This window comes from Carettochelys insculpta, chromosome 8 (assembly GCF_033958435.1).
Source record: "Carettochelys insculpta isolate YL-2023 chromosome 8, ASM3395843v1, whole genome shotgun sequence".
NCBI classification, from domain to species: domain Eukaryota; kingdom Metazoa; phylum Chordata; order Testudines; family Carettochelyidae; genus Carettochelys; species Carettochelys insculpta.
Window position 1 is genome coordinate 21,144,466 of NC_134144.1, and position 24,207 is coordinate 21,168,672.

Sequence of the window (24,207 nt, forward strand, 5' to 3'; positions counted from 1 at the left end):
TGTAACCTGCATCACGATGTTTGATTAATATATGTAATTTAACCACTTTAATAGTTTTTCTCTCTCACTCTATTCCTTCTTTCTTTATTAATAAACCTTTAGATTCTAAAGGATTGGCACAGCATGCTGTTTTGGGTAAAATCTAAGAATATATTTACTGAGGAATGTGGCTGGTCCCTTTGCAGGGGGTGGGGGTAAGGAGAATTTGTGTGGACTTAGTGAAACAGGTTTTCATAACCTCTCACCTGCCCAGGAGGGGTATTGTTACTGCTAGAGAATCTGTGGGATTTGCTTATGTAACTCCTGGCTGGCCAGAGGGACTAGCAGAAGTACTTTTGTGGCTGGCTTGAATTGCCTTATTCAGAAGAAAACTCCAGTCTGGGCTGTAAGTGGCCTGGTTTTAAGCAATGTCCAGAAACACCCCTAATTACACTCCCATGCTGTCAGAGTCCACAACAGTGAGTTTTTTTTTTTTGTTTGTTTTCTTTTTGGCTTCTCACTTCTGTGACTCCTGATTGATTCATCTATGGGTCAGTGGCCCACGCAACCTAAAAAAGGTTCCCCCCTTGGTTCCAACTACTGGAATCTTCTGTGGTGCAGCAGAGACCTATCCAGGGGACTTGTGAGGCCTGACTAAAATACTGATGTACAACTTATTAGGAGAGTTTGCTACTAATTCTGTCTAGTTGGAGAGGCTTTCCAACCTGCTGATACAACCGCAATCCAACCACATAAGAACAGGCACACCCATTCCTGAAATAGGCACTCATTGATTAAATGACTGACCCATACTTTTTGACTTGTAAGATCAGCACTTTTGTTCTATTTTGGGGAAGGAACATAGATACCGAAGATCTCTTTTTTACAAGCTATATAACATGACCCGTACGTACTCCATATCAAGTATTAATGACAATTATACTATGACAAACTGACCCTACATTTATGATCAAAACATCATTCTGAAAATGGACTTATTAATACAAAGATAAAAAATATGGTCTAATTGGTTAAAAATGAACAAATGTGGCCATGTATCAACACCTGGAAAAACTCAGAGTATGCCCAGCTGGCTGGTCACACATTCCTAAGTTTTCAATTACTACCAGTGTTCTCAAACCAGGCTCATTGACAAACAGTTGCAGATGGCTAAAATGCTTGTGTATGGAAATAGCTTTACTCAGCAAAATCTTTGAAAAATAGTGTATCAATAGAAGCATTTGTATAAGGAAATATCTGTGTAGGAGTACAGTACTTTTCCAGTGTTGTCACATATGACCTGAATGCAGGTTGCAACATATAAAACATAAACATTTTGTCATATATCCCATACGAGATAAAGGGAGCTAATAAAAAAATGGGTTAAATCCACCTGCATGGCAATACAGAAGTGGGAAATGTTTGTAATGAGGAAGAGGAGACGGCATGAGCAAGAACACCTTCCTAAATTTTAGATAATAGTAGTACCATAGAGAACAACAAGAAGTCCGGGGGCACCTTATAGACTAACAGATATTTGGGAGCATAAGCTTTCGTGGGTAAAGACTCACTTCATCAGATGCATGAGAGAGGGGAGAGGTTCAGAGGAACATTTAAAGATGGGGGTCTCAGTAAAAGGGAGTGCCAGAGTTGACAAGGTCTATTCAGTTAGGGTAGAAATGGATAGACCTTGTCAGCTCTGGCCTTCCCTTTTACTGGTACTCCCCTCTTTAAATACTCCTCTGAACACCAACACTCCCCACCCACACTCATGCATCTGACAAAGTGGGTCTTTGCCCACGAAAGCGTATGCTCCAAAATATCTGGTAGTCTATAAGGCGTCACAAGACTTCTTGTTGTTCTCAAAGATACAGACTAACACAGCTACCTCTCTGATAATAGTACTATAAAGAACTCTTCTTTGAATGCTTAAAGTGACTGTAAGCTCACAGATTCTCTTTTTAAAGTGCAGTACTCCAATTTAAGATTTCTCAAAGGCACCGTCTTTTAAGGCAGTGTGAGATGGTCCTCGTCTTAAGATACTTGGTCTTTGATGATTGATGGAGGCTGGTTGTTACTACTAGAATATTTTTTCTGCATTTTAAGGCCTATTGTACAGTATGAGGGGAAAAAAATCAATTTTAACATGTAATCCAGCTATGAGAATTATGTAGCTGGCATTGATTTACCTTTAAAAAAAATCAATTTTTGCCACCTCCACACAGCAGAAGGGTGATAGGAGAAACTCTAACATCAACTTTCCTTGCTCCTTTGCAATGCAAGGAATACTGGGTTGACGGCAGCACTATGACAATTCAGTTTAGCGTGTCCCCACTAGGCCTACTAAATCAAACCCAGGAAGATTGATACCAGTGTGTTGATCTTCCCATAAGTGTAAACATATGTGAAAGTTTACTGTGCCTCAAGGCCTGTCTCCATGGGGAATTCATGGGGAAAATTAGTGTGAAATAATGGGGTGTGAATTTAAAGTATTGTGGTTATTCTGCTCTAATTGGTCTTGTAGATACACTATTCCACACTAAGGCCATGTCTACACATGCCCCTCCCTTTTGGATGGACCATGTTCAAGCTGACATGCTTATTCAGTGCCTCATTAGCATAATGGCAGCCAGTTGCACTTCAAAAGTGCTGCTTTTGAAATGCAGACTGGCTGTATAGATGCAGGCGCTTTGAAATAAACCACACACTTTGAAATTCCCTTATTCCCAATTCATTTTGGGAATTAGGGAATTTCAAAGTCTGGGGTTTATTTCGAAGCACCTGCATCTACACAGCTAGTCTGCATTTCGAAAGCAGCACTTTCGAAGTGCGACTGGCTGTCACTACGTTAATGAGGCACTGAATAAGCATGTCAGTGCCTCATTAACTTGTTCCAAAGTGCCTCGTTAACATGCTCCTTCCAAAAGGGAGGGCCATGTTTAGACACAGCCTAAGTGTTTTTTTGCCATTTAGATTAGTCTATTTTGGATTCAGAAATAGCTGTTCCATGTTAGCTTTTCAAGACGTTCTCTCCTCCCTCCTTGTAGGCATGCCTCAGTTTAACCACTTGTCAAATGAATGTAAAATTACTTACCTAGCTCATACAGGCTGGAGAAGCTTAATTAATGTTTTTAAAAAGTACTTTGAGACTAGCTACCATAACAGAAATCACTGCGTATTCTACAACTAATTTGAGAATAATGTAACATTGTGTTTTCTTCCCAGTTCAGCACATAATTTAAAAACCTGAATAAAACAAATCAGTTTAGGGAAAAACACTATTTGGTGCTTACTGTAGAAATTGAAAAGTTCACACAGTGGGAAATTATACTGTTCTCACTATTCATAGCAATTATGATATGCAAAACAGAAGTTTCAAAAATTGCATTTGACCATTTTCATCCATCTGCAGGTAGAAGCAGTCTTGCTGGAAAAGAGTGATGCTATTTGTGACACTAGCACTGTGGAAACAGTTATGAAAAGTGTCATATTGCTTTCCATCAAATTTAAATACTGTTGGAAAAAATAGACTATTAAGGTTTAAACTTTAAAGCAAGATTCATTTAAATCTGAATCATCACTGTTCTCATTGCGAAGTGGAAAGCATGCTAGAAACTGATCTGGCAGAAACTATCACTTTTGAGAAAGAGGGTTGTAACTAGCAACAACAGAAATAAAATTAAAGAAAAACCCAGATCTCTAAATATCTAGAACACATAATGTTCTGATAAGAAAACAAACACAAAATCATACCCTAAGTTTGATCATAAAACTTGTACAATTTCCTAAGTAAAGAAACCACAAGAGTGAATGCAGTAGAAACAAACAGTATTCTGCAGTCCTCTTCACAAGAGTCACATCAGAATTAGTGCAGATTAACAGATGATCCATCTTCACGCATGTGATCAACAAGACCAAAGGTCACCATGGTTTTAATTTACCATATGTTACAAAATTCGTATCTTAAATTGACAAACATTTTTTCAGATATCATTCATGCTCTGGAGTCAGCAACTCTGATTACACATCACTCACTGTAAACTCCTATTAATATTCTGACCCAGCATAGCACGTAGTATAGAAGAGCTCCCTAGAACTTTAAGCTTTTTGTTTCACGGAGTCTGATCTTCTACTCTTTTTACACAGGCAAGCTCTAAGTGGAGATCATGGGAATTTTCCCAGAGTAAGGAAGACAACATCATTTCCACTATTCATGACCATACTAATAATTCACTCTGTACTCATTGCTGTTATTTTGTGCCAGCAGTTTATGTACTCCCAATATTTTAACTTTCATTTATAAAACTTTGGTTTCATTCTGGTAGAAGAACTGGTATATTCTATGCTTGATGCTTTGGCTTGATTAGCCCCCTTTCAAGAGACTTCAAACATATTACATGAATTACATGACAAATTTAAAACTTCTAGCTCCCTGTTTTTCTAGTATTACTTTATTCAACCTGCAGCTCCTGAGACTGCTCTAAAGAGTTGCAGGTTGTTATAAATAAGTCTGATGAACTCTAAATGACTTCTATGTATATAAATAGAACATAACAAGCTATTAAATCTTCCTTACAACACACTATGCTCTGCCAAAATAGTTGCTCTGGATTTTTGAGCCGCAATTGAAAATTTTGTGTTGATAACCAACCAGCAACTTGGCAAAATCATTATGGTTGAGATTTTTTTCAAATTAGTCTGTCCTACAATATACTTAAGTTTTATTCTTTTGTTCTTTTTACCTGAGTGAATGTAGAAGAGAGAAAAGAGGAATAAAAATTATTAGTATAATAGATCCCCAACTCACGCATCTAATGAAGAGGGTCTTTGCCCACAAAAGCTCGTGCTCCAAAATATCTGTTAGTCTATAAGGTGCCACAGGACTTCTTGCTGAACTCACACAAGGGTGGCATTCCTGGGCAACCATGCATATGTCAAATTTTGCATGACTGGGGCTGGGGGTGGGGTCTGGGGAGGGGCCCTACTGCTTTTGTTTCCCCCCGGGATGGGGCTGCAAGTAGAGGTGGGGCTTGGCAGCCACAGTGAAGATGGTAGCAGCTCCGTGCCTGCTCACAAATCTCACACTGTTGCCTAGCTCCCAGCTCCCTTCCACTTGCAGGAGCCAGGAAACTGACCTGCGCTGTTGCTCCTGGCTCTGAGCTCCCTACCATTCAGGGGAGTTGGGAGCCAGGCGCTGCAGCGACAGTCAGTTTCCCGGCTCCCTCAAAACAGAGGGGAGCCAGGCACAGCTACTGGGAAGCAGGAACTCAAGGGCTCAGCTGCCACCTGGTTCCTGGCTTCCTGCCACTTGTGGCGGCCAGGAAACTGACAGGTGCAGCAGCACTGGTTGATTTTGACTCACATTATTCCAAGAATTGCACAAGTCAAAAATCATGTAATTCAGGGGTCCACTGTACCCTAAAATTTTGAGTACTGTGTATAATGTATTGAAATCCTAAACTAGTGACATAAATGTCTTACTGTGCATAAATATTCACACAGAAATCTAAAAAATAAAGGTAAGGCTTAGTATATAAAAGTACAAAACAACTAAAAAGCACACAACCTTAAAGAACTAAGTTGTATAACAAGAAAGAAATATTTTTAATATCTAGAGAAAAAGGTCATAATTAGTCAAGAAAATAATGCACCTGCAATTTACATTAGTTAAGATGTGGCTTGTGGTTAGAGCAGACTACTATGTGACTGGAGCATGTCCCCTCACCCAGCCACTCTGCATTTCACTAAAAGTATCACCATAGGCAAGTTTCTTTCTAACTCTGTTTTTCAGTTTTTGAATTGAAAAATAGGAATAATAATCAAATCTTAATACTATATCTTTGTGCAACATACATATTATCTTTGTACGGTAAAGCACTTTGAGATCCTTCAATTAAAAATTGTTAAAGTATCATTCACCATTTTTATTGCTAAAGCATTACATTCAGTTTCCCTTGCTATGTGATACATTACTTATTTATCAGAAACAAGCTGCAACTGGCACTTGAAATCCAAACCTCTTTGAACTTCAAGACAAGTCAGAGGCTAAGGTTTGGGTTCAAAAACCCCTCTTAAAGTTTTGATTGTAGATTGGAGGTGTTCTCTTTTCTGGTTCTGGTTCAAATGAAGAAAACGACTGCTTTTTGTAACTTTTCAAGAGATTTCAGTTCAAGATGTCAAACAAAAATACAAACAAACAAACAACTCGTCTACTTCAATGTCTCATTATGAACTGAAAGTATTTAAGACAAAATACTTGCCCTGGTTTAGCATTTAGCCCTAATTCAGCTGAAGTCTCATGGGTTACATCTACACAAGAGGCTTTTCGCAGCAAAACTGGGCTTTTGTTGGGAAAAGCCATGGAGCGTCTACATGCAAAATGTGCTTTGACAACAGTTTGTCGACAAAACCCAGCACATCCGTCGGCAGCATTATACCTCAACCCATTCAAGTATAATGCTTCTCTTGACAGCGTTCTGTCAACAAAATAGCCATGTAGATGCTCCGGGGCCCTTTTGTCGACGGGCATGGTTTCTGGTTCACTGAGAAGCCCTGTTTACAGACCTTCCAGTCAGCTGTTCTGTTGAGGGAAGGCTGGGCAGTCTGGCTGCTCTCTGTTGACAGAATGGATTGCTCTTTCTATCTGCTTTTATGTCCAGACAAGTTTGCTGGGAAATCCCTTCCCACAGTGACTTCTGTCGACAGAGGCTTCTTGTGTAGACATAGCCATGAAGCTCTGGATCTGATAATCATTTTTGTAGATTAACTTGTTATCATTTTAAATAAATTAAATACGTTTTATGTCACAATGACGTACGCAGCTTTGTCATATTGAGCAGTATGCTAGAAATGAATGGTAAAAGTGTACTGTATTCAACAGGACGAAAGTTATCCAAGTAATGAAGTAAACAAATATGGTATTTGTAAATGATTGTAAGATAGATGAAAAATGGCTGCCGTTGCATGGTACTAGAAAAGATTTACCACTAATTTAATTTGAACAATATAAGAGTAGCAATATCTTACAAGTGATATCTCCATTAACTTCTAAGTACTTTAAGAACATAAGAACAGCCATACTGAATCAGACCACAGATCCAGCTAGCACAATATCTTGCCTTCTGACAGCAACCAATGTGAGCAAAACAGGCAATCAACTGATACATCCCAACACCCATTCCGTTGTCAGGCAAATAGAGGTAGGAACACCATATCAGCCTATCCTGGCTAATAGCCATCAATGAACCTATGCCTGCATGAACGTATCTAGTTCTTTCTTGACCCCAGTTATAGTCCTGGCCTTCACAACACCTCATGCAAGGTGCTTCACAGGTTGACTGTGCAGTCTGTGAAAACATACTCCCTTTTGTTCATTTTAAACCTGCTGCTGTTAATTTCATTTGGTGTCCCCTAGTTGTTGTGTTACGAGAAGGAGTAAATAACACTTCCTTATCTACTTCAAAAATTGTCTTCCCAAAAAGAGGATTAATGAGCTGCTACACTGTTTTCCTGCTGAATGTGAATCATTTTGAGATTACCATATAAACCTTTTTGATATGAACTGTAAACATGAATCTGTGTCTGCAGTCAAATGAACTAAATATTTGAAGTTATCAGGCTAGCCTGCCTTCAAGAGCTTCTGTGCATACTTTCCACCTCAAAACTTGGTCAGTGGCTTGAAGATGCTTTCTGGTTGAGGCCAGAGAAATGTCTCCAATAGTGCTTGGAGCACACATAGTAGCATAATTTGTTACAGGCATTAGCAGGGTGCAGCAAGCATTCCCTTACAGTTAGGAAAGAGTTACCAGTTTTTTCTTTTGGGAAGAGGAAGTTATTACCAGCCTCCTTGGGCATAATCTGAAATGTTAAGACATCTTTGACCCACTTTCAGTCTGGTTTTCAGCTTGAACATGGCAAAAAGTGCATTGCTGTCATTGTGTCATTCTCTTCTGCTTGAGATAGACAAAGATCAGGCACAGGGCTGGAAATAGAGGTGCTGTCACACCTCCTGGTTTGAAGTAGGTTCCATTATATAAAGAATTTACAGTTGGGGAGCTCTGAGCCACTGAACCTCACTCTTTCAGCAACGCTGTGATCAGATATCCATTAAGATTATATATTTATCAACACCTTTTGAAAAACTGGCAATGAGATTTTTCTTCACTTAATGTGGGCCAACTCCTACTCTGAATTTAACATCTCAGTCTTACCACCAGGTAATGATTATTTCTAAATGTAGAATTTACATTACATTGTGAAATTATGTCACCTAAATCTATGTCAATATTAGAGAGATAGGATCATGAGGACATGTTCTTTTGAAACTGTCTTCTACCCATGTTTCCTCAGTAATAACCAGATTGTTTAAAGATAAAAACTTGAATGCTCTGTATATTGGATTTTCTTTTTAAAACTGAATGTTCCCTTTTCTCTTTAAGGTCACACACAGGTAATTTTATATTATTTGGCATCACAGAATTCCATCATAGTAGCTTTTCTAAGGCATTAAATTACATAAAAATCTTGTATGCCCAGTTTTTTTAACCTTCATCAAAACCAAAAAAAACTAAGATTATCTGAAAAAAGAACAAACAGACATATTAAATACAATTCAGCATATTCAAATAATGCAGACACTTTATGGAAATAACAAGTACAGATTTTAAATTTAAATGTTGAAGCATGAACAATTTATGATCTGACGAATATTTAAAAAATGCAGTGATTCAATTAATGCTGAGTTTCTGCATGCATGAATGAACAATTTGACCTGGGTTTGAATACAATACTTTAATAATGCAGCTGCCATATTCACTGGTCTCTACATTTCCTGGAAGTTAATCTGCTAAACAAGTTACAGTATTAATCTGCTGTGGTTCCGTTCTCCGAGTGCTGATTTGGTAATGCTCCACAGTTGCATGATATCTCTTTAAAAACTCATTTTTAAGTGTTGAAAACACCTACAAATCTTCCAAAGTCAAGTGAATAAAATCATCTTTACAGGTAACATTTTCAGTTGAAAGCAGACTAGCATTTCCATTGCTATTGATTGTAATGAAGCACCAATCCAATTTGCTTTAAACTGTAATCTTTAAAACATTATACAGTGCAGCTCATGAAGTTTAAAAAGGCAAGTGCCACAGTTTGGCTATGTCTACACAAGTGAGTTTTTTTCAGAAAAGCTGGGGCTCTTTCAAACAAGTCCCATGAAGCATTTACACACAAGATGCATTCTTTTGGTATTAAACGAGAAGAATGCAGCACTTTTTCCAGTGGCCCTCTGACTCTCTCAGATGCAGAAGAGTGCCTTTTTCCAAAAGATTCTTTCAGGGAAAAAAAAAAAACGTGTAGATGCCCTGGAGGCTCTTTACTTGGAAGAGCAGTCCTCATGGTGCTGGATTTTTTGATCCCTGGCCTGTTCTTTCAAAAGAGTGAGGTCTGTGTGGATGCTCTCTGTCAAAAGAGCAGATCAATTTTTTCAATCTGCTTTTTTGTGTGTGGATGCACTCTTTCAAAAGAAGATTTTTCAGAAAAGATTTTCCAGAAGAACTTCTTTCAGAGGATCACTGTAGTGTAGACGTAGCCTTTGAATATACTGGTTTCTTTTCCATGAGACTGACCTATCACAGCATAGCCAGAATAAAGGCCCTGTATATTTCAGCACATCAGCAATAAAATATTTATAATGAATCATACAAAAGTTAGATGAACTGTTAATTGATCTAATCTCAGTGTAACATTGTAAAGAATTACCTGACAGAAGTAATCCAAGATACACACTTGTTTCTACATTTAGCGTTACTTCCATATATGCAAAGATAATCATGACTTAAAATTTTGGGCCTGGTCCAGCCTGTGCTAGAGAAATGTATGGAGGAAACCTACTGACTTCAAGAGGAGTTTGAACATAGAATATATGTAGGCTTAACCACTAAAAATGAAATTATTTTCTCTTGTGAGTGAAGACTTGTTTCAACTTTACACTTTTGTGAAAGTTTATAGCTATAAAACCAAATTCAGAATCTGATCCTTCAAACCTTTACAAACATGAGTAATCTGGTATTTTCACTCAAGCGAGTAATCCAAGACAATGAAGTCATGAATAAAATTATTCATATGTTTAAGTAATACAGGACTTGGCCCTCATGATGTAAAACATCAGAATAATTTTGGATAAACATTTAAAAGAATCTCAAATGTATTTCCATCAGAAAAGTTAAATTAACTAATAAATTCTATAACTGTAAATGAAAGCAGCAATACTGTGAATATTTCATGATATATTGTGAGAATGTTCAGTAGTGGAAGATAGGATTAACATATTGCTTTAAAACATTCCATTACTTTCTGCATCTGTTTACTGATAATAAAAGAAACAGCTGTTCTAAACATAACACACTAACAGGTGTAAACTGTTCATCTGAGATTTTTAAACATTTCTCCTTTAGCTATTTTGAAATTATATTCTAAATATTATTCCAATTATTTTATACAAATCATATGATATTTGCTTAACTTCTGGTCATTGATTAAAATACATATATGGAGTTAGCTCAGTTCTAGGTTTGTGCAAAAGAGTCTGCTCTTATACAGTACACATCCTGAACTAATTATGCCAGATGTTTTCCATAAAATGTTTGGTCACACATTTAAGAAGCTTTGCTTTAGCAACTGTTCTATATCAAATTTACTGCAGAAAAGCATCATAATTATGAAGTAACACTGTATCAAATTCACAGCACTAATATCTCATCATGTTTAGTTAAGCCTTGAATGATAATGGAGCTTGAAATTGCATATTTATCTTAAGTAAGTCCTCCAAATCATCTGTAACCATGTTGTGCTTGATTCGAAGTCATTAACAAAAGATTTAACATTTCAATATGTAAACTCCTGATACACTCTGCACAAACATAACTAAAAAGCCTGTATCTGACAGCTTTTATTCTGCAAAACAATATATGCCCGGCAGTTTTATTACAATTGAGTCAATAACTCTGTCTTATCAATGCTTGCATATAAACTAAACAAAACACTGAAATCTTTTTTATTTGTATGGTAAGTATTACTACACACCTACAAATTTATTTCAGAACTGCATATTTATAAAACAGCTGCACTTATAAAAATGCATTGACTATAAAGGATCTGATTTGCAACCCTTCCTTATAGCAGTGAGCCACTTAGACAAGTAGTGGAAACGTTACTTTGAAGCCAAGGTGGAAATGATACTACTCTTGAAAGTGAGCACACCAAGGTGAGAGTGCTTGTGTAAATCCTAGCCAGTATGCAAGAGAGTTGTACAATCAAGTGCTAAACAGTTTAACCCTTAATAGACTAAACCCCAGTTCTACAAATACCTCTTTCATGGGGCTTACCGCTACAAGTGATTGGCATTGCCAATGGAAATAAGCAATGCACTTGTTTATGTTTACTGTAATGCTCCAGAAATGTTTCTCTCTTTGTTCTCCAGATTTTTAAAAAAGTTAAAATCCCAAAGGAGTCTAAAGTACTCCACCCACATCTTAATTTTCCTGAAGTAACATCTCAGATTAAATTTCAGAAATTTCTGTTCACAACCAGGCTAATTATATAAATCAGTAAACATTACCTTGACAGTGTCACAAGTACCTACACCAGGACAAGAACCACCTCTCTCCTATTTCATTAAGATCCATCTATAATTAAAAAGAAAAAAAATATTTGTACACAAAAACACTTTTTGAACTTGAGCTAGGCAGGTACTTGATCTGGAACTACTTCACAGGAATTGCCATGCTCGACTAGATAGTGGTACATCTGGTCCAACCATCTGTCACCAGCAATGGCTGGTACCAGACACCTCAGAATGTGGAAGGTTGCTTGAAAGCACAAACTTTTTCCTAAATGAGCATTCAACCAATCTGGGCATGTTTTTTGGGGAAAATTTCTGGCCACATCATCAATGATACTATATTCATGTGACTGAAAATGAGAAAAGCAATATTAGTTAGGATGAAAGATTCTGTGGTTCACCCAATGGCAAACTCAGTTTATATGCCATGCATTAATTCATTCTAACTGTAAATAAATATAACAGCCAGCAGAGGGCAATGCAAATACTAGCAGTCTAGTCTTAAATGTCCAGCATTCTACAGAGGTGATGGAAATGACACCATTGATGATAGTGAAGGTAAATAATGCACACCAGCTTAAGAACTCTGCAAAGATAGTGCACTTACAACTTAAAATATGCATTTCATTCATTATCTTGTTCCACTGACAATGTTAAGAACTCTGAAAGAAGATCTGGGTAATAAATATAATTCAAGTATAGCACAACACCTGCACTGGAAATAAATTAGCTTAAAGTGAAATGGTTTAAAACAAGTGTTTTGCAACCAGTAATACATGTACCCCTGGGGTATGCAGAGGTTTTCCAGCAGGTACATCAACTCATCTAGATATTTGCCTACTTTTAATAACAGGCTACATAAAAACCACTAGGCAAGTCAGTACAAACTAAAATTTCAATGAAATGTTTAGACTGTTCTATGTATTACACATTTACATTCCAATTGATTTATTTTATAATTATATGGTAGAAACATGAAAGCAAGCAATATTTTAGTAATAATGTGCTGTGACACTTTTGTATTCTTATGACTGATTCTGTAAGCAAATAGTTTTTAAGTGAGGTGAAACATGGGGTTACTCAAGACAGATCAGATTCTTGAAAGGGTAGAAGTCCCCAGGACAGAAAGTTAATAAAATGGTATAAAATATTCTCTGATCCTTGGCCAACATCTGCAAGACAGGTTCATATTGTATCCACGAGAACGGCATGTGATTTGACTTATGCAATTTTTTCACAGCTCTGTCCAGGAATGGGTATAGGTTTGATTAATGCACCAAAGAATGGGTAGATAGAGTATTCATGATGCTTGATCCTTCTATATACCTGCTGCAGAAAGGAGTCAGCTTTTTGTAGATGACACCAAACTGTTCAGGATAGTCAAAACCAAAGCAGACGTGAAGAACTTCAAAGAGATCTCAGCAAACTGAGTGATTGGGCAGCAAAATGGAAAATGAAATTTAATGTGGTAAGCGTAAAGTAAGGCACATTGGGAAAAATAACCCCAATTACACATACAATATGATGGGGGCAAATTTAGCTACAACAGATCAGGAAAGGGATCTTGGAATTATAGTGGATAGTTCTCTGAAAACATCCACGCAGTGTGCAGCAGCAGTCAGTAAAGCAAATAGGATGTTAGGAATAATTGAAAAAGGGATAAAAAATAAGACGAAGAATATCTTACTTCCCCTATATAAAACTATGGTATGCCCACAGATGTGGTCTCCTCACCTCAGAAAAGATATATTGGTGTTAGAAAAGGTTCAGACAAGGGCAACTAAAATGATTAAGGGTTTGGAACAGGTCCCATAGGAAGAGAGACTAGAGAGACTGGGACTTTTCAGTCTAGAAAAGAGGAGACTGAGGGGCGATATGATAGAGGTATATGAAGTCATGAATGGTGTGGAGAAAGTGAATACAGAAAAGTTATTTACTTGTTCCCATAATATAAGAACTAGAGGACACCAAATGAGATTAATGGGTAGCAGGTTCAAAACTAATAAAAGAAAGTTTTTCTTCACACAGCACACAGTCAACCTGTGGAACTCCTTGCCAGAGGATGCTGTGAAGGCCAGGACTCTAACAGAGTTTAAAAAAGAGCTCGATAAATGTTTGGAGGTCAGGTCCATAGATGGCTATTAGCAAGGGGTAAGGTATGGTGACTAGCCTTTTGTAGCAGGCGGGAGATGGATGGCAGGAGACAAATCGCTTGATCATTATCTTCGGTTCACCTCCTCTTGGGCACCTGGCATTGGCTACTATCGGCAGACAGGATACTGGGCTAGATGGACCTTTGGTCTGACCCAGTATGGCCGTTCTTATGTTCTTATGTACTTCCTTCTGAAGAGCAGGTCTCTTTTTGGCCAGCTTCACTTGTGAAGCAGAAAGTAATGTAAGGTATTTAGGCAGAAGACACTATCCTGAGTAGAGTCATAGAATCATAGGGCTGGAAGGGACCTCAGAAGTTCATCTAGTCCAGCCCCCAGCTTCAAGCAGGATCAAGCCCAACTAAGTCATCACAGCCAGGACCTTGTCAAGCTGGGACTTAAAAACCTCAAGGAGTGGAAAATCCACCATCTCTCTAGGCAACACATTCCAGTGTTTCACCACCCTCCTGGTGACGTAGTTTTTCCTAATATCCAACCTACTCCTCTCCTTCTGTAACTTCAGGCCATTGCTCCTTATTCTGCCATCTGTCAGCACTGAGAACAGTTTCTCTCCATCCTCTTTAGAGCTCCCCTTCAGGAAGTTGAAGGCTGCTGTTAAGTCACCCCTAAGTCTTCTCTTCTGTAAACTAAATAAACCCAAATCCCTCAGCCTCTCCTCATTGGTCATATGCTCCAGCCCTTAATCATTTTTGTTGGTCTCCGCTGAACCTGCTCCAGCACATACACATCCTTTTTATACTGGGGGGGCCCAAAAACTGGACAATATTTGAGATGTGGCCTCACCAGTGCTGAATAGAGGGGAACAACTGCTTCTCTAGATCTGCTCAAAATGCTCCTCCTAATGCATCCTAATATGCCGTTAGCCTTCTTGGCTATAAGGGCACACTGTTTACTCATATCCAGCCTTTCATCCACCATAACCCCTAGGTACCCTTCCTCAGGCAGTCTTCTACATAGAAAACATGCTTTCAAATGTCCTACAGTTTATTTTTACTTTTCTCAGATTCAAGAGCACCAGACTTCATACCAAAGTGATTCACTTCATATCTGTCACGTTAACTACAGCTGGGTAATATCCCCTTTGGACATTCAGGAGATTATCTCTGTATGCTTCAGTGCCTGCTTCTGTCTTTTCTACCATCTACAACTCTCCTCCCACTCAGGCCCGCATCGTGGCTACATCAGCCTTCTGACCAGGTCACATTGTGATTCTATCATGGGGGAAGGGGCAGTCCAAAGCTTTTCTGCTCAAGCTGCAACAGGCAGTTCTCATGCCTCCTGCCCTGACCTATCACTCCTACAGCAATGAGGCCATCTTCTAGTTCACTATATCCCCCCTGCCACACTGCAGTAGTTACTCAGGACACTCAGCCACACTATCTACACTGGGTTCCAGTCCCGTTCCCTGTAGCAAACAATTAAGATCTGTATCCAAACCCACCTTAATTCACTAGACCCAGGATTGTTTCCCATTACACTTCTCCAGTCTTCCTATTTAACCTCCTCTTTTCAGGCCTATTAGGTTTGGTCAGGTCAGGTCCTGCTTTAAGGAGAAAATCAAATTGAATCTACTCTACAGGTCAGGCCCTCACCACAGGCTATTACAAACCACCTGGCTCAACAGTAGTCCTGTTTGCTCCCTCACAGGTGAGCTTCTTTCTAATTAAGTCTCCCCCCACATAGGCTAAATCTCTCTCCTATACAGTATAATTGGCTGATTGTGACCAGCCTTACTTCAGTTCTGACAGGGCCAGTTTGGGGAATGCACTCCATCATCACCTTTTCCCTCTGCTTCTTTAGGTAAATGGCAAATTGAGTGTTGTGTAAACAAACCATTATGGTAAAGTATCAAGCACTTTCCCAGAGACCCATAAATCCTTTGCTTTTAGGATGCTTATATCAACAGCTGCAACTGAGGGCAATTGTTTTTACTGTACGATTATGAAAACCTAGTTTGCCCCAAATAAGGAAGCTGCTTTATCTTTTCCTTTAGACAGACTCACAGAAGTATCTCCCTGACATTTTTCTTTTGTAACAAATTTAATATTAAGGATGAATTCAGGGGGAATATAAACAGCAAATCCTGTTAATGAGCTAATGTTCTTCCCTTTTTAAAGAAACTCTGTTATGAGGACACAGAGAATCAGATACCCAACAAATTTTGTCAGATTATGTAAGTAAAAATTGATCTTGTGCTTGCTATTTTAAAGTTATTTTGTATTGCGGGTAATGTATTACTGCCTATGGACCTAATCAGAATCGAGGCCTTATTGCGTTAGGCACTATACAAGCAGATTAACAGTCCCTGCCAAGAAGAGTTTACCATCAAAGACCTGATCATAATGGAGTATATGTGTCACAATAGCACATTATTTTGTTTTAGATGTAACAATAATACATGGATGAATTGTGACTTTAAAATGGCAACCATGACGCAGTTGAGACTAGCTGACAATCTTTAATATTATCTTCATAATAGCTCTGTGAGATACCATGATATGAAGGCCAAACATAACCTGCAGAATGCTTTTATACTGTACATTTTATCATCTCCTAACTTCTGTGAACATTAAATGTCAACAATTTTTTAGACATAAGCATATACACAAATATGGTGGTATTTATGTATATTTACTGCAAGGATGTGATAAATTTTTGAATGGGTTTCAAATCATTCATTAATCCATAAATATAAAAATGGCTCAAACCTTAATCTGCAAGATTTATGTGCCAATCCTTATTCAGTACATATTATAAAAATACAAATATATTAAAAACCCAGCCTAATAGTTTGGTAATCTCTTAGTACTGCATGACATATGGTTATTACCAATAGCTGAATAAAGATGGCAAATGTGTTTGTTTAAATTGTTCCCAAATTCCAGAAATCTGTAAGCTGGTTCAAATGGCAGGGAGAAGTTTCTCTTTCCCTGCTTGCATATTGTTTTCTTGTTACGTCCCATATCCCTGCAGTATGCTCTTCAGAGCTTAGCAGGGCTATACTCAGGGAAGAGTACAAACAAGGCTATATTTCTCTTTTCTGTACTGAGAAACACCTCATTCTCTACCCATCTGCCATTTACAAGGAGGTTTGCCAACTCTCTCCTGAGTCCCCATATTCCCCCTCATCTTCATTCCGAAGAGTCATGTCTCCTGCGTCCAGCAACATTTATGGTTGATGTATTTGGGTAGATTTCCTAAATACCATCTTTACCTTTCTTCTTCTTGAGCCCCTGTCACTCAGATAATGTTATGTTCCTCAGTTATCCCTCCAACCTTTCCCCTGCCTCCACCCTCAGGTCCCCCCACCATTCATGCCTTATCACCCTTGCAACTCCAGGCTATTTTCCCTCTCCTGGTCTGCTCCCTCCTCTTCCCACACAATCCATTCCCTTTCCTAGCCCTAGCTCTCTGTTCCCCTTTTGGGGTCCTGAGCTCTTTGTGGCTTAAATCTCTTACCTCCAGCCCCTCCTTTTCCCCTTGGAAGGCCTCACTTTCTAGGCCTCTCCAAGCCCACTTCCCAGCATTTTCCCCCAGGTTTTATGCCCCACAAACTGCACTCACGGCTCTCCAGCCTCTTCAGTGCCCCACACCCTTATCTTCCACCTGACATGCCTATCTGCTCCACCCCGCAGCCTTTTAGCCACTGCCAGCATAGCTCCTCTGCGCTGCTGCCTCACAAACCTGGGTGTTCCCCTGGGCACTTCACCCCTATCTGTCTCTGAGAGGAGACAAGTGGATCTGACGAGCAAGCAGTCAGCAGGGGCCCAGAGAAGCATGCTGCTGGCTCCATGGGTGGGGGTGAGGCAGGAAGCAAGGCCCCGCTCACCCTTATGAGCTCCAGCAGCAACCGCTCAGTGCCCCTCCCCCGCCCAGTCCTTTTCAGATGGATAGGAGGGGAGCACGTCCCTTTGTCAGGCAAAACAGGATGTAACCATCCCGTCAGCTCTGCCTGGAGGAGCACAGTGAGGCTGGGCCAGGAGAGGGCAGAGCTAGGACAATAGGGGCAGGACTGGCCATACCCGGGGCCAGTCAGGAAGGGGATAGCCCCCCTACCCCCGCCTTGCAGCCACTAGATTTAAAATTAAAAAGATAACAGGTAGAAACCGAGGTCGCTGGCCTCTTAGCAAAGCTGCAGAGGGGAGACAGTTAAAACCCCCCACATGCTACAGGCACTGGTCCCACTGACAGGCCCTGTGGCTACAAGGCTCTCAAGAGCCCGGACCCACCCAGGAAATTGCCTCTTACCTCGTGCATCCATCCATCCAACTCCTCTAGGAGGGGACAGAGCCCACGGCCACCGAGCCACGGCAGGGGTGGGCTGTGATGCCTCCAGGTGTGGCAGTCATCAGTCAGCAGCAAGGGCAGGTTCTGTGGCAGTTGGTGGAGGGTTAGTCAAGACGTGGCAGCCTGAGGAGCTGCAGAACGCACAGCAGCGGGAGGAAAGGAAGTTGTGGTGGATGACACATTGGGAGCTGGAACCGCTGCCTGACTGCTGGCTTTGTGTTTGGATACCCAAGGCCCAGCTTTTGCAGCTCTTTAACAGAAACCTCAGTTATTTACTGAGGGAGGTCTCATTGTGAATGGTGACAGGTGCTTTAATAAGGAAACCCCAGCCATCCCCTTCCTCCCATCCGACTCCTAAAGTTCTTCTGCAAGGGCTTCTCCCCTTGAACACCGGTACACACACGCCCATTCCTGTGCCTCACCGCTACTTCCTGACATTGGCCATGTGCAGGTGCTAGACAACAGGAACCGTGTCTGTCTATGTGGGAAAGTCACGGGGCAGCAGAGGAACCAGCTAACAGATCCTACCCTTGTGCTATTGCTAAAACTTCACATATCTGGTATTAGCCAAAGGCAAGGGAAGATGTGACTATCTAATCATCTCTCTCTCCCTGTCTCATCCCTTTAGCCCACTCAAGTGCTCTTCAGCTGATGAAGCAACACTTGTCATGTATCCCTCTAGCCTCCATGCCTGGATTCCCTTGTTTAAGTGGAAATGTTTAATTTTCCAGTTCAATCCAACAGCAAATACATTTTAGCTACCCTCAGATCCACTGTTAAGGTGCAGCAACTGGAGACTATTGTAGTCCAGCTGCTCCCAGCAAGATGGACTATTTCGTGCTGGCACTTAGATGACATAGGCCATGCTTTCATAGTTAATACAGGGCAGGTTGAGAGCTATGCTAATTCAGAACCATGCTCATGCTCCTACCAAACTGATGTCAAAGACTTCAGGGCAAAGTCTGGGCAATTTAGCTTTAAACTATTGACAGCCATAATGCAAAAACAGGATACTTGAGGGCATGCAAAACTTTATACAAGGAGAATATTTAATCTCACCTCCTGTCAAGATTTTCTTTGTGAGGCATTGACTCCTTTGGTGACTGTCATTTGCACATGCTGAAGTCCAATGTTGCATGTTTAGATGAAATCTGTACACATATGGCATGAGGAGTCAGTGTGGTGCTGAAGGAGTATGGTGTACTATTCAAAGGCAAAAATGAGGGCCTACTCTCCAAGTACAGTGCAACTTGGATCCTGAACAGTACAGAGAAGTTTCGATAAGAAAATCTGGAGTCAAATTTGCAAGTATAGATGTGTTTGCACTATAGATTCACAATGCAAAAATACACATATGTACAGTTTCAACCTCCATTTCAAAATCTGATTCTTGGTGGGAATAATGCATAACAAATAAGTAAAGAGAAAAATGTACAGTGAATTTTTCTCTCCCATCTTAATCAGGCACATTCATCCAAAGTCCAACTCCACGGAAGTCAATGGAACTATATCAGCTCTGAAGCTGTTCCATTGTATTTCTTTTATATTCTTTTATTGTTTACAGACACAAGCTGCATGAAGTAATATCTTTTTCTGGACCAGCTTCTACTGACATATGAGACAAACTTTAGATCTTCACAGAACTCTTCTTTAGATCTGGGAAAGAGTTTAGGTGAGATTCAGAAGAATGTAGAAAGCAGTGCAATTTAACCATTGGTAAGAGTATATGCCCAAGTAAGTTACATTAAAGGAGTCTAACGTTTGTTAGTTACACAGTTTAGAGGCAAATTTTATGTAACAAACACTGAAAAAAGACCATGATAGTTGCAAATATTAATTTACTAAATTCTTAATGTGAAAAAACAGCAAAGAGTTCTTACAAATAAGTTTCTGTACATTATTCATAGTTTATTTTCAGTTTACAAACAGTAGCTGAACTTTAAAAAACAAAAGACAGAATTTAAGTCACTGAAAAGGTGCTGTATAAAAACTTTGTAGGAAACAGGCTGACAATACAGACTACAGGTCATACTTAAGGTGTAGAAATACAAACCTAAACAAAAAATGCTCTACTTTACTGAGTAACTTCCTTGGATTTGTGGTTGTTATTTAACTTCTGGAATATCCATTAAGTGATGGAAAAATGGACGACCATGAACACAGCCTTTATTTTCATTTCCAAGCTGTTGCTTCATCCTGTAAATTGTGTCTTCTACATCCTCTTTTGACAAATACAAGGGTAGTTGCCGAGCAATACGCACTGCTTCTCCCTGTGGAGAGGAAAAAAGCCAATGATTTTTATAGTGCTATCTTATATCAGATTAACTTGTAGCTTCCATAAAACTAAATAGGCGGTAACTGGGATTTGTATTAATTTTTTTCTCCTTTCTAGAGGAAAATTCTATTCGTAGTACCACTATATTCCACCCCAGAATCTAAATGATAACTCTCAGCCTAAAGATATGTCTATACTTACTAGGGGTTGGCGCACCACAATCGATCTCTTTGGGTTCGGCTGTTAACCCTGGTACTCCACACTGCCGTGTGAAATAAGAGACATCAGTGCAAGCCCAAAGAGGCCCAATCTACACACCAGGGAATAAAGTCGATCCTGATATGGCAATTTGAGCTACACAAATGGCATGGCTGGAATAACATATCTAGGATCGACTTTGATCTCTAGAGTAGACAAGACCAAAGTCTTACAAGACATTTCAAATGCTGTGCAAGAAATCAGGTTAGATCAAAAAGAGAAAGAGTAGCATCAAATTAATTTGCATTGCCAATCTCTCGGTCATGTTGGTCCACAAAACTGGAGCACTGTGTCCAATTCTGGGTGCCACATTTCAGGAAAGATGCGACAAATTGGAGAAGGTCCAGAGACTAGCAACAAAAATGATTAATGATCTAGAAAACATAACCTATGAGGGAAGGCAAAGAATTACGAGTGTTTAGTCTGGAAAAGAGAAGATGGAGAGGGGACATACAGCTTTATAGTGTCTATGAGGAGGATGGAGAAACATTCTTCTTCTTAACCTCTGAAGATAGGACAAGAAAAAATGAACTTAAATTGCAACAAGGGAAGTTTAGGTTGGACATTAGGATAAACTCCCTGTTTGGGTGTTTCAACACTGCAATAAATTACCATGGGAGGTTGTGGAATATCCATCATTGGAGACTTTTAAGAGGAGGTTAGATAAACACCTGTCAGGGATGGTCTAGACCAGACCTGCAGGCCACATGTTGACCACTGGATTTCCAGCTGTGGCCCACCAAACCCTAGCACTCCCCTCCCCATCCCCCATGTATCTCTTATGCACTGGGGCACTGGAGCCCCACATTTCCTACACCTACTGCCCTCCCTCCCAGCACTTTAGGAGTGGCACGAGTGGCCTGATTCACACTGTCCCAGCTCCTCCCCCACCCTCCCAAATCAGCAGCGGGAGGAGGAAGGGGCTCTGTATGCTGCTGCTGTCCCTCCCATCTCTGGCTGGAGTGGCAGTGCAGTGATGAGGCACTTGTCTGAAGGCTTTTCCCCTGTAAATCACAGCCAGTGGGAGCAGTAGTGGGTTCACAGTTGCGCGACCCTGGGAGTGGTGCCATAAGCAAGTCCCCACCACATCCCTCTCATGCACAGATCCTGCACCTCTGTCTCCTTTATGCACCCTCTCTACCTGCCAGGCCCCAGGCCCCAAGCCCCAACCCTGCAACACATATAAAAGCTTTAGTAATAGACTTTGTTTCTCCTTCGTTATGGAAAACACCCACGGTCTGGAAAATTCCATAATACAGCATAGCGTATTTCCCAAGGTTGCTGGATTAAAGAAGTTCCAGTGTACTAGTTTATCATACATAGTGTCATCGCCTACCCTACAAAATAAGGCACATAGATATGAGACAAACCATTGTGGAACATCAGTGGACAAAAGCCGTTGCTGATTGCTCCCACACCCACAAGGAGGGGACGTGCACAAACACTCCTCCCCACCACCGCTGGAGCTAACTACATCAGTTACACAATCAGGGCTAATACTCCTGTACCCCCACTAATATTATATGTGCCATCATGTGCCAGCAATGTCCCTCTGCCATGTACATTGGACAAACTGGACAATCACTTCACCAAAGAATAAATGGACACAAATCAGACATTAGGAATCTGAATATACATAAACCTGTCATTGAGCATTTCAATGGAGCAGGCCATAGTATTAAAGACCTGAGAATCTGCGTCCTACAACAAATAGACTTTAACACCAGATTATACAGGGAGAAATCTGAATTGGAATGTATTCTCAAATTCGACACATTGCGACTTGGTCTTAATAGAGATAGCAATTACCTTACACTTTACAAAGACAGCTTCCCCATCTTTGATATTCATAGTGATCTCAGGCAAGACACTTAACTTAACAGACACTTGCAGTAAGTAATTTTCTTCCCCCTCCTTCTCACCCTCCACCCCCGACAGCTGATTTGTCAGTTTTCTTTTTTTTTTTTTTTTTGTTTTCTATCTCTCTGTTATATATTCATTGTGCCTGTTCACTTTCAGTGCTATTTCCAGATCTGAAGAAGTGGGTCTGCCCCCAAAAGCTCATCACCCAATAAATTATTTTGTTAGTCTTTAATGTGCGACAGGACTGCATTTTTTGTTTTGTGAAGCTACAGACTAAAACAGCTACCTCTCTAGACTATTTTGTAACAATCTGCCCTGAGATTGGCACCCCCTGTTTTAGAGACATGACAGCATGACAAGAGTTAAGAATTTGTGGCTGTGATGCATAAAGAGGAACCACCCACTTCCTGGAAATTTTAAATATTTTTATGACGGAACTATACCATAAGCAAGAGAAGTTCTTCTTTACAGTGTTTTTATGCTGTATCTCATCAGCTCAGTTAATTTATTCAAACTGCCAAAATAAAAATGTTATCTTCTTACAGAAATATGCTTCTTGAGTGTACTCTGTGTCACATCTGCTGACCATAGTGACAAAAAGGTTCTTATTCCTTATAGTAATGCACAGCCAATTCAACTGAGACACAGTATGTTGGATGTTATTGTTTCTTGTTCATCCTTATGACTCTTTCATTGACACAACTCTATTTAATTAATGCCAAAAGCTAGAAAAAGAGAGAGACTTTCATATGCCTTCAGCAGTTTATTAAAAATTAAGATGACTATACCTGAATGAAAACATGTTATTTCTTACCTCCAAGTAGTTTATCACTTTGAGAGGTCTACACTCATGTACTTCCTTTGCATTTTTGTTTATCACAGCATTCAGAATTTCTTTTAAATCTGATATACCATAGAATGGCAGACAATTAGCCATTCCTTCAATTTCCAGCTGGTTTTCTGCAGCTGAAGATCCTGGTAATAAGAAAAGAGAATATTAGTATTCCTGATATCAATAAACAATGACTCACTTTCCATGATGTTTTGATTTACATCCCAGAACACGTCCAATGAAAATAAAACTGATGTAAAAACACTTAGTAAATTAGTCATTAAAATTCAATACAGTTAAGACATTTATTTGTGCCCTCCTTGGAAAGAACAGCCCGACTTTTTCTGGGTTTCATGTGTCATGAGTGCCTTTTCACACCACATGTGCCACAGTTCACTCTAGTTCAAATCCCAGTTAGAACTGTTAAAATGCTTATAACCATTTTACAGAACTTCCTCCTTGGGCAAGCATTTTAATCCCATAGCTTTTATTAAAATAAATGAAATTAAAGTTGAGCATATAATGATTTCAACTTCTATTATTTGTTTTTATGAAGCGCATGTTGACGTTATTTGCTATGAAAATGTTTTAAACATCCGTTCAACTCAAATTTAACTCTTTGAGACAGATTCAACTCCCACTGAAACCAAAAGCAGTCTTTCCATGGAATTCCACTACTACTCAGATTGAAGAACCTGAGCTCCTCATAACTGAACCTTCCCACAGGGCTTTAGATCACCATTAAGGGTTACCACCACTGCAAGTGGACATCTGAATAGGGACCTCCAGGGCATGCCATCTTAATATGTAACCCACCCACTCCTCAGCCAAAACAAAAACAAAACAAAAAACCCTCAACTCCCTACACCACAGAAACTCGAGACTTTAAATAGATCCATAAACCCATCCTACTATCAAATTAATCTGG

At 39.7% G+C, this 24,207-nt stretch overlaps 1 protein-coding gene across 3 annotated transcripts in view; it reads right to left on the reverse strand.

Annotated features, from left to right (window-relative positions):
- Positions 1–19,743: 19,743 nt before the first annotated feature.
- Positions 19,744–24,207, reverse strand: part of PMS1 (PMS1 homolog 1, mismatch repair system component) — a 111,593-nt gene continuing 107,129 nt past the window's right edge. For 2 of the 3 annotated variants that reach the window (XM_075001429.1, XM_075001430.1), the window contains exons 12-13: positions 23,262–23,422; positions 19,748–20,321 (exon numbers count right to left, since the gene is read on the reverse strand). In XM_075001429.1, the coding sequence (XP_074857530.1) occupies positions 20,157–20,321; positions 23,262–23,422 (326 nt within the window). In that variant the 3' untranslated portion in view covers positions 19,748–20,156. Of the gene's footprint in view, positions 20,322–23,261; positions 23,423–24,207 lie in introns of all 3 variants that reach the window. The other variant, XM_075001431.1, reaches the window with a different exon arrangement.